Source organism: Electrona antarctica, assembly GCF_951216825.1.
Source record: "Electrona antarctica genome assembly, chromosome: 9".
Taxonomy (NCBI): domain Eukaryota; kingdom Metazoa; phylum Chordata; class Actinopteri; order Myctophiformes; family Myctophidae; genus Electrona; species Electrona antarctica.
The window spans coordinates 41,582,995-41,598,200 of NC_136790.1; the positions used below are offsets into that span (position 1 = coordinate 41,582,995).

The following is a 15,206-nucleotide window of genomic DNA, read 5'->3' on the forward strand; positions in this document are numbered from 1 at the left end:
CTTACTGTTGTGTTGACAGTACTATTAGTTGGTATGGGGATTTTTTATGTTGGATTTATCATTGGTATATAATTCTGAAATGCATTTTTCGACTACATTTCAACATTCTATTGTTGTTCTATATCACTGCTAATTGCTCAGTTAATACAAGCAATCAAACAGTTTTCCATACTCTGTTACTTGTAACACTCTGTTACTTGTAACAGAGTATTTCTATATTGCAGCATTGATACTTTCTACAGTAAGTAGAAAGTGTGAGTACTTTTTCCACTACTGGCAAAACTGTTATCTGCTCCTACATTACAAGGTGTGTTGTTGCCTTCCAAACAGTAGTCCATATGATTGACTGAAATTACCACACACACACACACAGTACTCCTATAAACAAAAGCTCAAAAAACTCCTCTTGACTTGTTTGCTTACCTTTATTCGTGACTGCACTACTTATTTACATGTAACACAAAATAAACAGAACACTGCTTTATGGTGTCATTCACTCACAGTACACATTGAGAGCCCACGCAAAACTGCCCATAATCACTTTCACCTAGAAAATCCATTCACATTTTTTATAATTCAGCTGACTGTGGAGACACATGCTGGAACTTTTTACTTTGAAATGTTTTATAGTTTGAGTTATTTAATTTAAACGCCAAATGCATTCTCAATGGCGAAAACACAAACTTTGGCACCACGTGTTAAAAAAAAAAGAAAAAAAAGAAAAGTTGATTTTTCTTTAATAAAAAAAAGAAATAAAAAAGAAATAAAAATATATATTTTTTTTTCCAAAGACGTCCACAGACGTCTTGGGCTATGCACGTGCGGTAATACCCAGGACGTCCACAGACGTTTTGGGCACAAAATGTGTTAACAGTCTTTGTATTGAGTTGTACTTGACATGTACTGAAATTCTGCAAACTGTTAATAAATCAATCAATCAAAACAACTCCATGAATAAGAAATACTATTACATAGATTGTGTTTAAAACAGTGTGTTTCTCGTCCTTCCATTATTGAGATCTTATCATACTGTTCACACTAACCAGGCTTATCTTTCATATATATATATATATATATATATATATATATATATATATGTGTGTGTGTGTGTGTGTGTGTGTGTGTGTGTGTGTGTGTGTGTGTGTGTGTGTGTGTGTGTGTGTGTGTGTGTGTGTGTGTGTGTGTGTGTGTGTGCTCATGACGTGACGAGTGGTGGCTTGAAGCAGTAAAACTCTTAACCACACTGACCACAACTACTTTAAATCCAGTGTGTACTTCCACATAATTTGAATCACACCCCAGTGTGAATTCTCTGGTGGCTTTTAAGGTGGGACATTTCAGAGAAGTGCTGTCCACACTGATCACATCCATAGGGTTTATCTCCAGTGTGGATTTTCTGGTGTCTTTTAAGACTTGCCATTTGAGAGAAGTGTTGTCCACACTCATCACATCCATAGGGTTTCTCTCCAGTGTGAATTCTCTGGTGATTTTTAAGGCTGGACATTTCAGAGAAGTGTTGTCCACACCCAACACATCCATAGGGTTTCTCGCCAGTGTGAATTCTCTGGTGCTTTTTAAGGCTGGACATTTCAGAGAAGTGTTGTCCACACTGATCACATCCATAGGGTTTCTCTCCAGTGTGGATTTTCTGGTGTCTTTTAAGACTTGACATTTGAGAGAAGTGTTGTCCACACTCATCACATCCATAGGGTTTCTCTCCAGTGTGAATTCTCTGGTGTTTTTTAAGATTGTTCATCATAGAGAACTGTTGTCCACACTGATCACATCCATAGGGCTTCTCTCCAGTGTGAATTCTCTGGTGCTTTTTAAGGGTAGACATGTCAGAGAAGTGTTGTCCACACTGATCACATCCATAGGGTTTCTCTCCAGTGTGAATTCTCTGGTGGCCTTTAAGGTGGGACATTAAAGTGAAGTTCTGTCCACACTGATCACATCCATAGGGTTTATCTCCAGTGTGAATTCTCTGGTGTCTTTTAAGGTCAAACATTTGAGAGAAGTGTTGTCCACACTGATCACATCCATAGGGTTTCTCTCTAGTGTGAATTCTCTGGTGTCTTTTAAGGGCAGACATGTAATGGTAGCGTTGTCCACACTGGTCACAGCCATGTTTTTTTTGTTTAGCCAAGCTTCTATGTTCACTTACTGTTGGTAAGACATGGATTGGAAAGGTCAAAAAAGGTTAATAAAGAAATACACAAATAAATATAAGAAAATAGCAAATCATTATACAGTAACAATACATTCAATATACAACAGCCCTTAATTGCACTAATACAGTCTAGTATACAGGGTTAGGTATTACTACAATCACTTCTATTTACAAATTCACTGTGAGAAACAAATTACTATGAAACAAAATGGAAGATTGAAACATTCAATATATGACGGGTGAAAGCGGCAAGTAACATACCATGGTCTTTGTGTTCCTCCTGTTCAGCAGAGTTGAGGTTGATAGAGTTCATCTTCACCTGAAGTACACAGTCAGATCTGATCAGAAATTATTGATATCCTGGAGCAGTTGTGGAGAACTGACACAGACCAACTCTTCTTATACTAGAGAGCCTGAGGTGGAGCTGCTTGGATTGATAGGCCGAAGAGGAGAAGAATAGAACCATATCTCAACCAATCACAACCTAACAAACTCTGCGTGCTCCGCCCCTCCCTCCTCCCCAGGCATGCTCAATGCAACCTTCTAGAAAGAAACTGGTAACTGTGAGATTGCTTAGTTAACTTAATATGTAACATCTGAATCTATATCTAATATGGACATTATGCACATATAGTGAGTTTCCGGGCAAAAATATGTACAGTCTAACACTATTGAATAATTGCGAACGCAGTGAGCATTTACTATGAGACCCAGCAGATCACGTCTGTGTGTGTGTCACACTGTAACACCACCCGCCCACCACCAGAGGGCGCAGCTGTATCACACACACACACACACACACACACACACACACACACACACACACAAAAAAAACTTAAAAAGGAAAAACTTTAAGGAAAAACTTAAAAAAAAAAAAACCTTAAAAAATTACGTAATTTATTCTAATTGTTGTTTTTGCAATTTACGAGCTGCGTTCGCTTCCCGCGTTTGCGCGTCTTACTTGTATAATTCAATATGAATTCATTGTTACTGAAGCAAAGCCATTAAGTAGAAGAAACGACTGTGATTTACATCCCAGAATCTCAATTTATCTTGCAAAAAGGTTACTTGGGGTTTAGTCACACATGTACTCACTCAGGTTTTAGTCACACATGTACTCTCAGAGTTTAGTCACACATGTACTCTCAGGGTTTAGTCACACATGTAGTCACTCAGGGTTTAGTCACTCAGGGTTTAGTCACACATGTACTCACTCAGGGTTTAGTCACACATGTAGTCACTCAGGGTTTAGTCACACATGTACTCACTCAGGGTTTAGTCACACTATGTACTCACTTGGCTGGTAGTAATCGTAGATCTTGACCAGTGCTGGTTTCAAGTTCAGAACTGGGACATTCTGTATGAGCTCCAAGGTGTGGTTTACAGGTGTGCCTCGTGTTAACTGTTGGCAGAAATGTAGTTGACCATACTGTACCCTATATATATATATATATATATGTAACCAGATGGAGTCGCTACGTACTCCTAATGTCACAGTGATACTACGCCACTCCCAATTACAGGGTGGGAGACCCGGAATACATATGAAGGTAAGTGTTCAGTTGAGTGAACAATAATTGTCGGTTGCTTCATGGGAATATAACTTTATTCGGAGAAAGTACAGAGTATTGACATTTCCTTTAAAACGTATATTCACTATTCACAGTATTGACATTTCCTTTAAAACGTATATTCACTATTCACAGCGTTACCAATAAAAGGTTATCAAGTCTTCCACTACACAGATAAAAGGGATTTGAATCAATTGCACTAGGATGCACTCAGTTCCTATGTCCATAGACACACAGTTAAGCACTGCAAAGAAACCCAATATCACTCAGAGCCAAATATGGTTGGCATTAAACACTGCAAAATAATACTAAAAGGCTAAAAGCCAAAAAGAACACCACACTGTAAAAAAGGACAGTAGTCCTTGAGTGCAACCCTGCAATATAATCCTTGAACCACTGTATCCGTCTTTGGCGGTTAACTAGTTAACACTTTGGTTAGAGCAGTAAAAGTGAGGACCATTATATAACACCACTTGGGCGTGATCTAGTACAAAACCAATATAAAAACTATAGCAGCATAGCATAGACTTGAATTCAAAACAAAAAAAGAACAGCGGTTCACAGTATGAGGTCCAATCTGTAATGGAATTAAAGTGCTTTCATGGTTGTACTCAGACTCAGATTCTGAGTACAACGCTGATGTAGCCAAACAATCATACATGACATGCATTAAATGTACTTTGTACTGCTAATTAGCACATACCCTGTTAAGGTGATCAGGGCATCCAGGTTGTTGGTAAAACAGTCAGTGTTTGCTCGGTCGGGACACAGTCTGTGTAATATAAACGTCATGAGGACTAATATAAACATATCATGAGGATTTGCATTTTACTTAACAAAGACTGCTATGCTGTCGCAGTATGGACGCAAGCCTACCTCTAAACTCTGGTGTGTAGGCTTACACGCACAACGGACACCACGTTAGTCAGGCTCTTGTCAGTGTATTACTGGGTAGAAACACCGTCTGTGTAACAAACGTATCATGAGGACACACGTCATTCATCAAACACAAACTTTTATGCTGTCACAATACGGACGGAAGCCTACCTCAAGACTCTGGTGTGTACACACACACACACACACGCACGCACACACTAGCCGGCTCGTTCACCGCTGCGTCTAACAACGAGACAAGCATTTGCATAATTAACTGGGAGACAATTTAACGTAACGGCTCGTTTGTGCTGTTGCGGTATGAGGCAAGCCTACCTTGGTTTCTCTGAACTGTGCACACACACACACACACACACACGCTGACAGGGCTGTCACTAGATCAGAGCTCCACAGTTTCTGACGAAGAAAAATAATAAAGCATAAATAAACTGGAGGTTGTTGACATAAATCAACCTAGAGACAGGTAACCCTATATTAGTAAAAACCAAGAGCTTACCTCGATGCTACGAGCACAAACAAAACACCACCCAACAGCCTGACTGGAACAGGAAACAACCTGGGTAAAACACCGCCTATTCCCTATGCATGGCCAGCTACCCTATATGCTGAGCTGAGGGGGTGGTGCTATGAAACGTATTGGTTCCGAGTCCCAGTGGGACTGTCCCACTGATTACATATATATTGTCATAATACTAGTTATGCCAATAGTCCTCCTTGGTCTTTCTATCGTACCAGGACCACTAGGACTAGTCTTTCTATTGTACCAGGACCACTAGGACTGGTCTTTCTATTGTACCAGGACCACTAGGACTGGTCTTTCTATTGTACCAGGACCGGTGCTTTTCCATCTTATAATATCCCTTATTACACGGCTTGGTTGAATGCTTGATTCCAATTGGTCAATCGCTGAATTCAGTGGTCTGTCATTTCTTGATAATGACCACTCCACTGGCTAATCAAAGCCTCCGAGCACCTGCTGCACCCTGCTGATTTACTGCCGTTTCCACCATGACAGCCATGTAAACACACACACACAATGCCATTTACAGCTAAACATTGCTCTCAAAAATGTTTTTGAAAACATTTGAGCGAGGAATAGACAATGCAGTACCCAAAAATGGGATTCCATTTGATCAACTCAGTTCCTTGTTTTCCACTGGGCAGACGCCAGCCAGCGCAACACTTGTGGAATACTTTAATAAATTGACCCACAACAGAACGAGGCATTTCCTAACTTACGGTAATTAATGCATTAAGTAGCTGTGTATTAAGTGGGATAATGTCTGCCTAGGTGGTCATTGTAGGGATATAATTCACCTTCAGGGTGACGCTTCACGTCGGTGGTTATAAACGCCCTGTCGGTGAATTATCTCCCTACAATGTGACCACCTATAAGCAGACATTATCCCTTACTTATCCTACCTCCCCCCAACACTCTCACCTCTGTTAGATACAGAATGACGTGGTCATCCTTTTGCTCTAGAAGATCCACCAGCAGAGCCTTTTTCAGCTGTGAAGAAACCATATTAAACTGGTTATCATCCATTACCTCTGTATTGGTCATCATATTTTACCCATGTGTTGGAATGTTAACGTCTACAATTAAAAGTTCTCACCAAGTCAAACATGTTTAGAATGACTCACCTTTTTCAAGGACTCTGGGTGTGGGATGAATCCAGAAAGCATCGCTACATCAACCAACACCATGTTTGAAGTAGTTTCATTTCCAGTATATCTGTGTGGGTAGAACATGTTAAAACATCATTTCTAATTCAAGTATTTTGGGGGGAGGTTTTGGGAAGCTTTTGGATGTTTGAATATACAATAATATTGCCTATTCATTTTTTCATAATTCTCATAATTAGTGGGGATTTCTTTGTCGTCAATAGAGCGTCGCAGTCCGGCCCCCTTTCATGACGGCGCCAGGCCCAGGAAATGAATGAAACACATAATTACAAAGAAGAAAAACAACAAAAACCTGCCGTTTTTTTCTTTGTTTGGCCCAAAACATTGTGTTTATTGTCATGATTTGTCACGACAAGAGTTGGCTTTGTCCACGGCGTAAACGTCTTTAAATAAATACGTTCTGAAAAGTCTACGAGGAAAATGAACGGGGGATTTCTTTTCCGGGTCTCTCGAGGGGGCGGGACTGCGACGCTCTATAATGGTTACATTTAACGTAATGTATACTTGACATGGTTGTGGTTCCGTCTCTACAGGTGATCCTTACAGGCCAGTGGCGATTTTATCGACGGTGCAACAGGTGCATTGCACCGGGGCCCAGCCCCCCAAGGGGCCCATGAAGGGGAAGGAAAAAAAAGAAAAGAAACAGCTGACGCCGGGCCCCTGTTTTGTGAATGAAATAGCTGTGGCCGGTCGGTAAGGGGTTAAACGCTGAGAGAGTGGCTGGGCCCGTTTAGCAGTGGGAGGAGTAATGATAATTTGTCCAATCACCTTGATACCTGAACTGTCAATCACGAGTCGTGGAAATGAATGATGTCAGTCAGTTCCCCTTTCAAAAAAAACAAAGCGCGAATGGAATGGATGTGGAAGTTAATGTTGACACAAAAAGTGCAGCCTAGGCTAGGCTGGCTAGTGTATACTGTGCTTCTTAGCTTAGCTAGTAAAGCTAGCGCCTAGCATCATCATCATGTCTAAGAAGAACGACAAGAACAACAACAAGATTCCAACACAGTCAAAAAAGCATAAAAGTGGTAATGAAAAGAGGAAGCAAAAAGAGGAGCGCGATGAGCGTATAGCTAAAATGACAAAATTAGACAAGTTTTTTACAACACAGCAGCCTACCCAGCCCCAGGCAAACGCTAGCAGCGGTGCCTCTACAAATGAAGCGCCAGCCCCACCAGAAGCTGCCCAACTTCCCGCGGCTCCCGCCTCTCCAGGCGGCCAGGAGGAGACTTCCCCCCCGGGCTCTGCTCGTTCTTCTTCCCCGCCACCACCCCAGCCTCAGCGGTCGGAGTTGCCAACGAGTTCGACCCAACCGCCCCGTCCGGTAACAGGTACGGACGTCACGTGGCCTAGCTCAGCTGTAAATAACATAATTCTGATTATAAAAGGTATTTATCATATTAATTTATTTTATCACCCCCGTGCCGTGGCCGGTGGCCCCGTCCAGCCTCTCCAGGCGGCCAGGAGGAGACTCCCCCCCCGGGCTCTGCTCGTTCTTCTTCCCCGCCGGCGCCACCACCCCAGCCTCAGCGGTCGGAGTGGCCAACGAGTTCGACCCAACCGCCCCGTACGGTAACAGGTACGGACGTCACGTCGCCTAGCTGTAAATAACAAACATAATTCTGATTATATAAAAGGTATTTATCATATTAATTTATTTTATCACCCCCGTGCCCCGTCCCACTTCTCCAGGCGGTCAGAAGGAGACAGAGTCGGCGGACTCTGTGACTGTCACTGTGCCCAGTGTACCCGCCACCAGTGAACCTGTTGCAGCAGCAGAGCCTATTGATCCCCCCCGAATGCCCAGCACAGATCGAGGACTCTACGACATCACTCGCCGGCCTCCCGACGCCAAGACAAAAAGCTATATAATAGCAACGGGTTCATGTAGGCCTACCGGACCATTTCCCAGAGACGAAAAAAAAAGGTGTTTCTCTGAAAAATACTACACCACCACTACCAAGGCAGGTATCAAAATACCGAGATCATGGCTCTGTTATTCGCCCACGTTGGACTGTGCCTATTGTGAGCCGTGCTGGTTGTTTGCTGACCGGAGTGCACCTTTCTACAGTGATGCGTGGGTCAAAGGAGTACGGGACTGGCAACATTTATCTGACAGGATTGACTCACATGCACAATCTCAGATTCATACCGGAGCGTGTATCATATATGAAAATTGGAAGAGAAACGAGAGAATTGACGCAGATATGGAGAAAGACGTGAGAAATGCTGCCAATTACTGGAGACAGGTACTTGAGCGTATTATCAATGTTACAATCACTCTGGCCACTTGTAGCTTGTCTTTTAGAGGACACAGGGAGAAAATTGGACAGCCTAACAGCGGGAACTTTCTCAGTATAATACAGCTTTTAGCATGTTATGATCCAGTTCTAAAATAACTTATTGCGCGACCACAAGGTTCTCTTAAATACTTGAGTCATGGCATTCAAAACGAAATAATCTACATTATTGCAAAACGGGTGCAGTGCGATATTCAAGAGGAAATAAAAAGTGCTCCATTTTTCTCTGTTATTATGGACACAACCCAGGACATTTCTAAAATAGACCAGATGAGCCAGCTTTATAGGTATGTGATTATCGAGCAGGATGAAAACAACAACGCTAAAGATATCCTGATAAAGGAGGCTTTTCTAGGTTTCGAGACAACAGAGGAAACATCAGCCCATGAGCTGCAGAAGAAAATTGTGGGTGCCATACAGCGTAACGGATTTGACTTGAGCAAATGCAGGGGCCAAGGATACGACGGCGCGGCTAACATGAGTGGAGTATATTCCGGTGTGCAGGCCAGGATCATGGAGATGGAGCCGCTTGCCAAATATGTGCACTGTGCTGCACACAACTTGAATCTGACTCTAAATGACTCTGTTAAAAATGTACCAGAGATGCGTCAATTCTATGACACTGTGGAGTGTATTTATGTATTTTTTGGCCAAAGTATTAAGAGATGGTCGCTCCTTACTGGTCTAATTTCATCTGAACGCTCAGAGCATGCTAATGTTACTCTAAAACGTCTCTGCCCCACTAGGTGGTCCTCAAGGCATGATGCCCTTAATGCCCTGAGGTACCGTTATGTAGATATCATGAAAGCTTTAGCTAAAATCAACCTCGTGGGCACAAAAAAAGAGGAACGTGATGAAGCTACAGCCTTGAAAAAGAAAATGGAAAATTTCAGCTTTATTTTCCTAGTCATACAGCAAACCAAAATACTGGAAAATGTGAATGCAGTGTCTCAAATGTTGCAAGCAAAAGATGTAGACCTGCATAAAGCAGTTGTACACCTCTCCAAAATAATTCAGACCCTCTCTGAATACCGAGAGGGCTTTGACGAGGTCAAGCGCACCGCTCAAAATGTTGCAGCAAAATGGGGAGCACAGAGCGAGTTCGTGAATACACGCAATAGAAGAGTGAAACGCCACTTTGATGAACTATGTGAAGACGAAAGGCTTGCTGATGGTGAAAGCTGCTTCAGAATACATGTCTTCAACGCCAGCCTGGACATCATTATCAGCCAGCTTTCACAGAGGTTCATTTCTATGCGTGAAACTAACGAGGTGTTCCACGCTATCCACCCGGGCACACTGAACAAAGCGCAGGATGACGCACTTCACGAGGACGCACGGCGCCTCGCGGACCACTACAGCAGGGATTTATCCTCAAGTTTCCCTGATCAACTCCTTGCATTCAGAGCCTGCTTCAAGTCTGAAATAGCAAAAGAGCCAACTGTGAAGGATATGGCTAAGATGCTTATTGTGGAAAACAGCACCATGGCAGCATCATTTACTGATGTTTGCACTGCGTTAATGTTATATCTCACCATACCTGTCACTGTAGCGAGTGCAGAGCGCTCATTCTCCAAGCTCAAGTTGATAAAGACTTATTTAAGGAGCAGCATGGGACAAGAGAGACTCAGTGGACTGGCTACGCTTTCTATTGAGAACTGCAGAGCGAGGGCTTTGGACCTGAGCAGCCTCATCAATGACTTTGCTGAGTACAAGGCCCGTAAGGTGACCTTCTAGGCTTCTAATGAGTGAGTACTCTGGCAACAGCCACATCCATTCCATTCATTAATGCTGTGGTTTTGTAAGGCATATAATGAGCTGTGTTTTTCTTGATGGTTATGCTATGGACATACTGTGGAAGTGGAATATATAATCTTTGTACAAGCTTTGTTAGTGTATGCTATATTTGAATGTTTGATAGTTTGGAGACATCAGGCTGTGGTAGTTTTGTTTGGTCAGGGCAGGTTGTTTATTGATTATATGGACACTGAGTTTGGCAGCTGGTGCTGAAAGGCTGGTTTAAATGATGAGTGTGTGTGGCTCTGTTTACTCAATGCTGTACCATATGTTCTCATGCCAATAAAGCCCCTTTGAATTGAATTGAATAATTTAATTGTGTGGCCGGTCACCTCACCTGTAATGTTAGTCTATACCTATTGTGTGTGTGTGTGTGTGTGTGCGTGTGTGCGTGCGTGCGCACGCACGCACACTTGTTTATGGCGGTGGTGGGGGGCCCACAAAATATTCTCGCACCGGGGCCCACCATCAGGTACTTCCGCCACTGTTACAGGCTGTGAAGTTTCAGAGTCATTGTCCGTGTCAGAGAGTTGCTGCTGCAGTCGGCCTCAGGTGTGACCTTGATGGACAAACTGCTTTCCTCAACTGGTGTCGGGATGTTGTAGTTAAGAGATATCTGAGGAAACGGAAGAGGAATTTCATTTCTACAGTCATGAAGAGTAAATGGCTTATTCTACATGGCTTGTTTTTAGGCCATTTGTAATTATGTATAGGACGGTTAATAACTTCATAGATGGTGAGCTGACCTGCGCTGCGACCAATGCAGTGCCCTTGATCTCCAGGCTGTACACTCCGCTCACAATGTGCAGCGCCCTCTCCTGGTAGAGCAGTTGGTTGGTGCTATTCACATTGAAGATCTCTTCACCGCTGGAGGATTTGACCGTCAGAGTGCTGGAGGCCTCAGGGTTGGAGTAAATGGGGTACTCGTTGATGACCAGAGGGAGGAAGCGAGCCATGGCCTGAATAGCCACTACCGTGTCCTACAAAGCACACAAACCACCTCTGAAATCAGTCTGCCACGTACAGGGCTTGTTGACCAGCTGAACAGTGCTGTTCTGATGTAAATCACCAGACAGGCCGTGTGAACCGTGGGATTGATCTTACTGTGCTCTACAAGCCTACTTCTATGTTTGAATTTCACCACATCTTCACCATCTGAACGCAGCATCTGTGTTTACCGACTAACAGAGCAGTGGGGAAGAGGGCGGCACAGGAGGAAGTCTACATTATGCAAGAAGCTGATCAGTGCAATATCACACCACCTAGCTCAGTTCAGTTACCACAGATTAACAATGAATGAACCATTTCATATTTAAAAAAAATTGAACACATGTGTGACTAAACCCTGAGTGAGTACATGTGTGACTAAACCCTGAGTGAGTACACGTGTGACTAAACCCTGAGTGAGTACATGTGACTAAACCCTGACTGAGTACATGGTGTGACTGAGATGTAGGAGAGGTTTAACACTGTACTAGTATTAGGGGATGTGCATGCATTTTTACAGTAGATTATTGTACAATTCTGACCTAGTATTGTAGGCAAATTGACAACAATTTTGTGTTCTGCATACAGTATATCGGCCATTTCCAAATTTGGGCACGGTTTGAGCCGATCTGTCCCCCTTTACTTCCATTATGAATAACTAATAATAAAAACCTGTGGAAGGAGGTTGACTGTATGTTGACCTACTGGCACAATAAATTTGGCAGAAGCAGATTGCAAGATTAGCTCTGGGCAAAGACATTGAATGGTTTGATTATAGTTTCATGCAGTTTATTATATCATGAGCATTGATCTAAAATGGTGATTAAGCTGCTGGTCAATCTAGGTTTGAGTTGTCCCATAGATCTGCGTTTGAGTTGTTCCAATATCTGCTTAACGGACACCAAATTAAGGACTCTTCTGTCCTGTTGCTCTGAAGTAAACTCTCATGGTCTTGTTTTCACTCAGGTGACAACATGGAGACGGAATACAGCTATCCTTGTCAGTAACTATGCATGATGTAGCCAGCAGGTAGTAGGTACAGACTATTTTACAAATTGATTCCTCAATGTGTGTTTACAGTAAAAGTGTATCTTCTAAATGCATCCCTTTTTTATATATAATTTATTGACCAATAAGTATCGATTTACTGTACATGGCATGCTCTACTACTACAGTGGTTCCCAGGGTGCGGTCCGGGGACCCCTAGTGGTCCTTGAGGGAGTTCCAGGGGGTCCCCAGCGAAATGTTTGGAACCAAATGGACCCTTATGGGTCTAACTGAGTGTACAAATGGACCCATTTGGTTCCATTTGTACACTCAGTTAAATTAACATTGATTTTACAATATACATTGGGGGTCTCGGAGATAGAAATGGGGGTCCGTAGCCTAATGCAGGTCAAACTGGGGGTCCTTGAAATTAAATGGGTTGAGAATCACTGCTGGAGACGTCAAAATCTGCTCTCATGGCTGGTCTATAATGTCAATGTGGGGGTCCTTGACATGAAAAGCTTTGGGAACAACTTTGTAGTAGATCAGTGGTTCCCAAACTTTCGTTTATTTGTTTAACTCTCCTAAAACTATCACTGATGTCCTGTCCTGTCCCATGCCCATTTAAATACTGGGCAATTCTATTAACTTTTCCTCAAAATGTGCATATTGCAGTATACTGTAGCACTGGATCGACACTGTTCAAAATGAGTAATGGATATGATGTTTGCTTAACCCCTTTTTATAAATAGAAATACGTGAATATTTTGAATTGCTCACAATGTCTTCATATATATATATATATATATATCACGTGCATTTATTGTTATTTTTGAGTGGTGTAAACCACTCCTACAACTGGCTTTTTTGTGCAGAAAAAATGAGCATGGTTGCTATGTTCACCCTGTTGTAATGACGTAATGAAATCACACCCGGGTGAACAGGGTTAACATAGCAACCATGCTAATTTTTTCTGCACAAACAAAGCCAGGTAAACCATACCCTGGCTACTATGCGGAACATAGTTGTAGGCCACTTGCTGGTGTAATAGCGTAGCTTGGCTTTGTTGGTCATTCCAGCCAGTCAGCTGGTCGACCAGAAGAATATAGCTTAGCTGAAGTTGACCAACTATACTGACAAACCAGCAAGACCAGCCTGGTAAACCAACTAAAACCAAAAGCTGGCATTTGCAGTCACTTTAAAAAACCATCATGTAATTCATCCCAACTACTGTATATGCCATGCATTTATACATTACATAGACCAACTTAATTTAATGCAAACTTGTTGCTGTACAAGTGAGGTACTGTATATATGCACAAACACACATTCACTACCTTCCATGATAACACAACTTTATTATCTTCCATGATACATTTCCAATTATACATGATTTAATTATAGGTTGAAGAAGTTGAGACGACGTTTCTCTTCAAGTACTCCACCTGTAAAGTAAAAATAAATAAAAAATACACGTGGTATGTATGTGTATATATATATATATATATATATATATATATAAAGACATTGTGAGCAATTCAAAATATTCACGTATTTATATTTATAAAAAGGGGTTAAGCAAACATCATATCCATTACTCATTTTGAAGAGTGTCGATACAGTGCTACAATATACTGCAATATGCAAATTTTGAGGAAAAGTTAATAGAATTGCCCAGTATTTAAATGGGCATGGGACAGGACAGGACATCTAGTGATAGTTTTAGGAGAGTTAAAAAAAATTAACGAAAGTTTGGGAACCACTGATCTACTACAAAGTTGTTCCCAAAGCTTTTCATGTCAAGGACCCCCACATTGACATTATAGACCAGCCATGAGAGCAGATGTTGACGTCTCTAGCAGTGATTCTCAACCCATTTAATTTCAAGGACCCCCAGTTTGACCTGCATTAGGCTACGGACCCCCATTTCTATCTCCGAGACGCCCAATGTATATTGTAAAATCAATGTTAATTTAACTCTGAGAGTGTACAAATGGAACCAAATGGGTCCATTTGTACACTCAGAGTTAGACCAATAAGGGTCCATTTGGTTCCAAACATTTAGCTGGGGACCCCCTGGAACTCCCTCCAGGACCCCTAGGGGTCCCCGGACCGCACCCTGGGAACCACTGTAGTAGTAGAGCATGCCATGTGCAGTAAATCGATACTTATTGGTCAATAAATTATATATTTAAAAAAAGGGATGCATTTAGAAGACTCACTTTTACTGTAAACACACATTGAGGAATCAATTTGTAAAATAGTCTGTACCTGCTGGCTACATCATGCATAGTTACTGACAAGGATAGCTGTATTCCGTCTCCATGTTGTCACCTGAGTGAAAACAAGACCATGAGAGTTTACTTCAGAGCAACAGGACAGAAGAGTCCTCCATTTGGTGTCCCTTAATCAGATATTGGAACAACTCAAAACGCAGATTTAAATTATGGGACAACTCAAACCTAGATTGACCAACAGCTTAACACCATTTTAGATCAATACTCATGATATAATAAACTGCATGCAACTATAATCAAACCATTACATTTTCTGTGTGTCTTTGCCCTGAGCCAATCTTGCAATCTGCTTCTGCCACATTTCTTGTGCCAGTAGGTCAACATACAGTAGCACCTGCAAACCTCCTTCCACAGGTTTTATTATTAGTTATTCATAATGGAAGTAAAGGGGGACAGATCGGCTCAAACCGTGCCCAAATTTGGAAATGGCCGATATACTGTATGCAGAACACAAAAGCAAAGTGCATGTTTTGTCAATTTGCCTACAATACTAGGTCAGAATTGTACAATAATCTAC

The 15,206-nt window shown here is 42.0% G+C and overlaps 1 protein-coding gene across 2 annotated transcripts in view; it reads right to left on the bottom strand.

The window, feature by feature from the left end:
- Positions 1-1,152: 1,152 nt before the first annotated feature.
- Positions 1,153-15,206, bottom strand: part of LOC306930270 (pregnancy zone protein-like) — a 34,714-nt gene continuing 20,660 nt past the window's right edge. The window contains exons 30-36 of one of the 2 annotated variants that reach the window (XM_079511138.1): positions 11,165-11,398; positions 10,910-11,034; positions 6,280-6,370; positions 6,077-6,145; positions 3,467-3,572; positions 2,432-2,489; positions 1,153-2,163 (exon numbers count right to left, since the gene is read on the bottom strand). In XM_079511138.1, coding sequence (XP_079367264.1) covers positions 2,455-2,489; positions 3,467-3,572; positions 6,077-6,145; positions 6,280-6,370; positions 10,910-11,034; positions 11,165-11,398 — 660 coding nt within the window. In that variant the 3' untranslated portion in view covers positions 1,153-2,163; positions 2,432-2,454. Of the gene's footprint in view, positions 2,164-2,431; positions 2,490-3,466; positions 3,573-6,076; positions 6,146-6,279; positions 6,371-10,909; positions 11,035-11,164; positions 11,399-13,730; positions 13,838-14,663; positions 14,727-15,206 lie in introns of those variants that run through there. The other variant, XM_079511137.1, reaches the window with a different exon arrangement.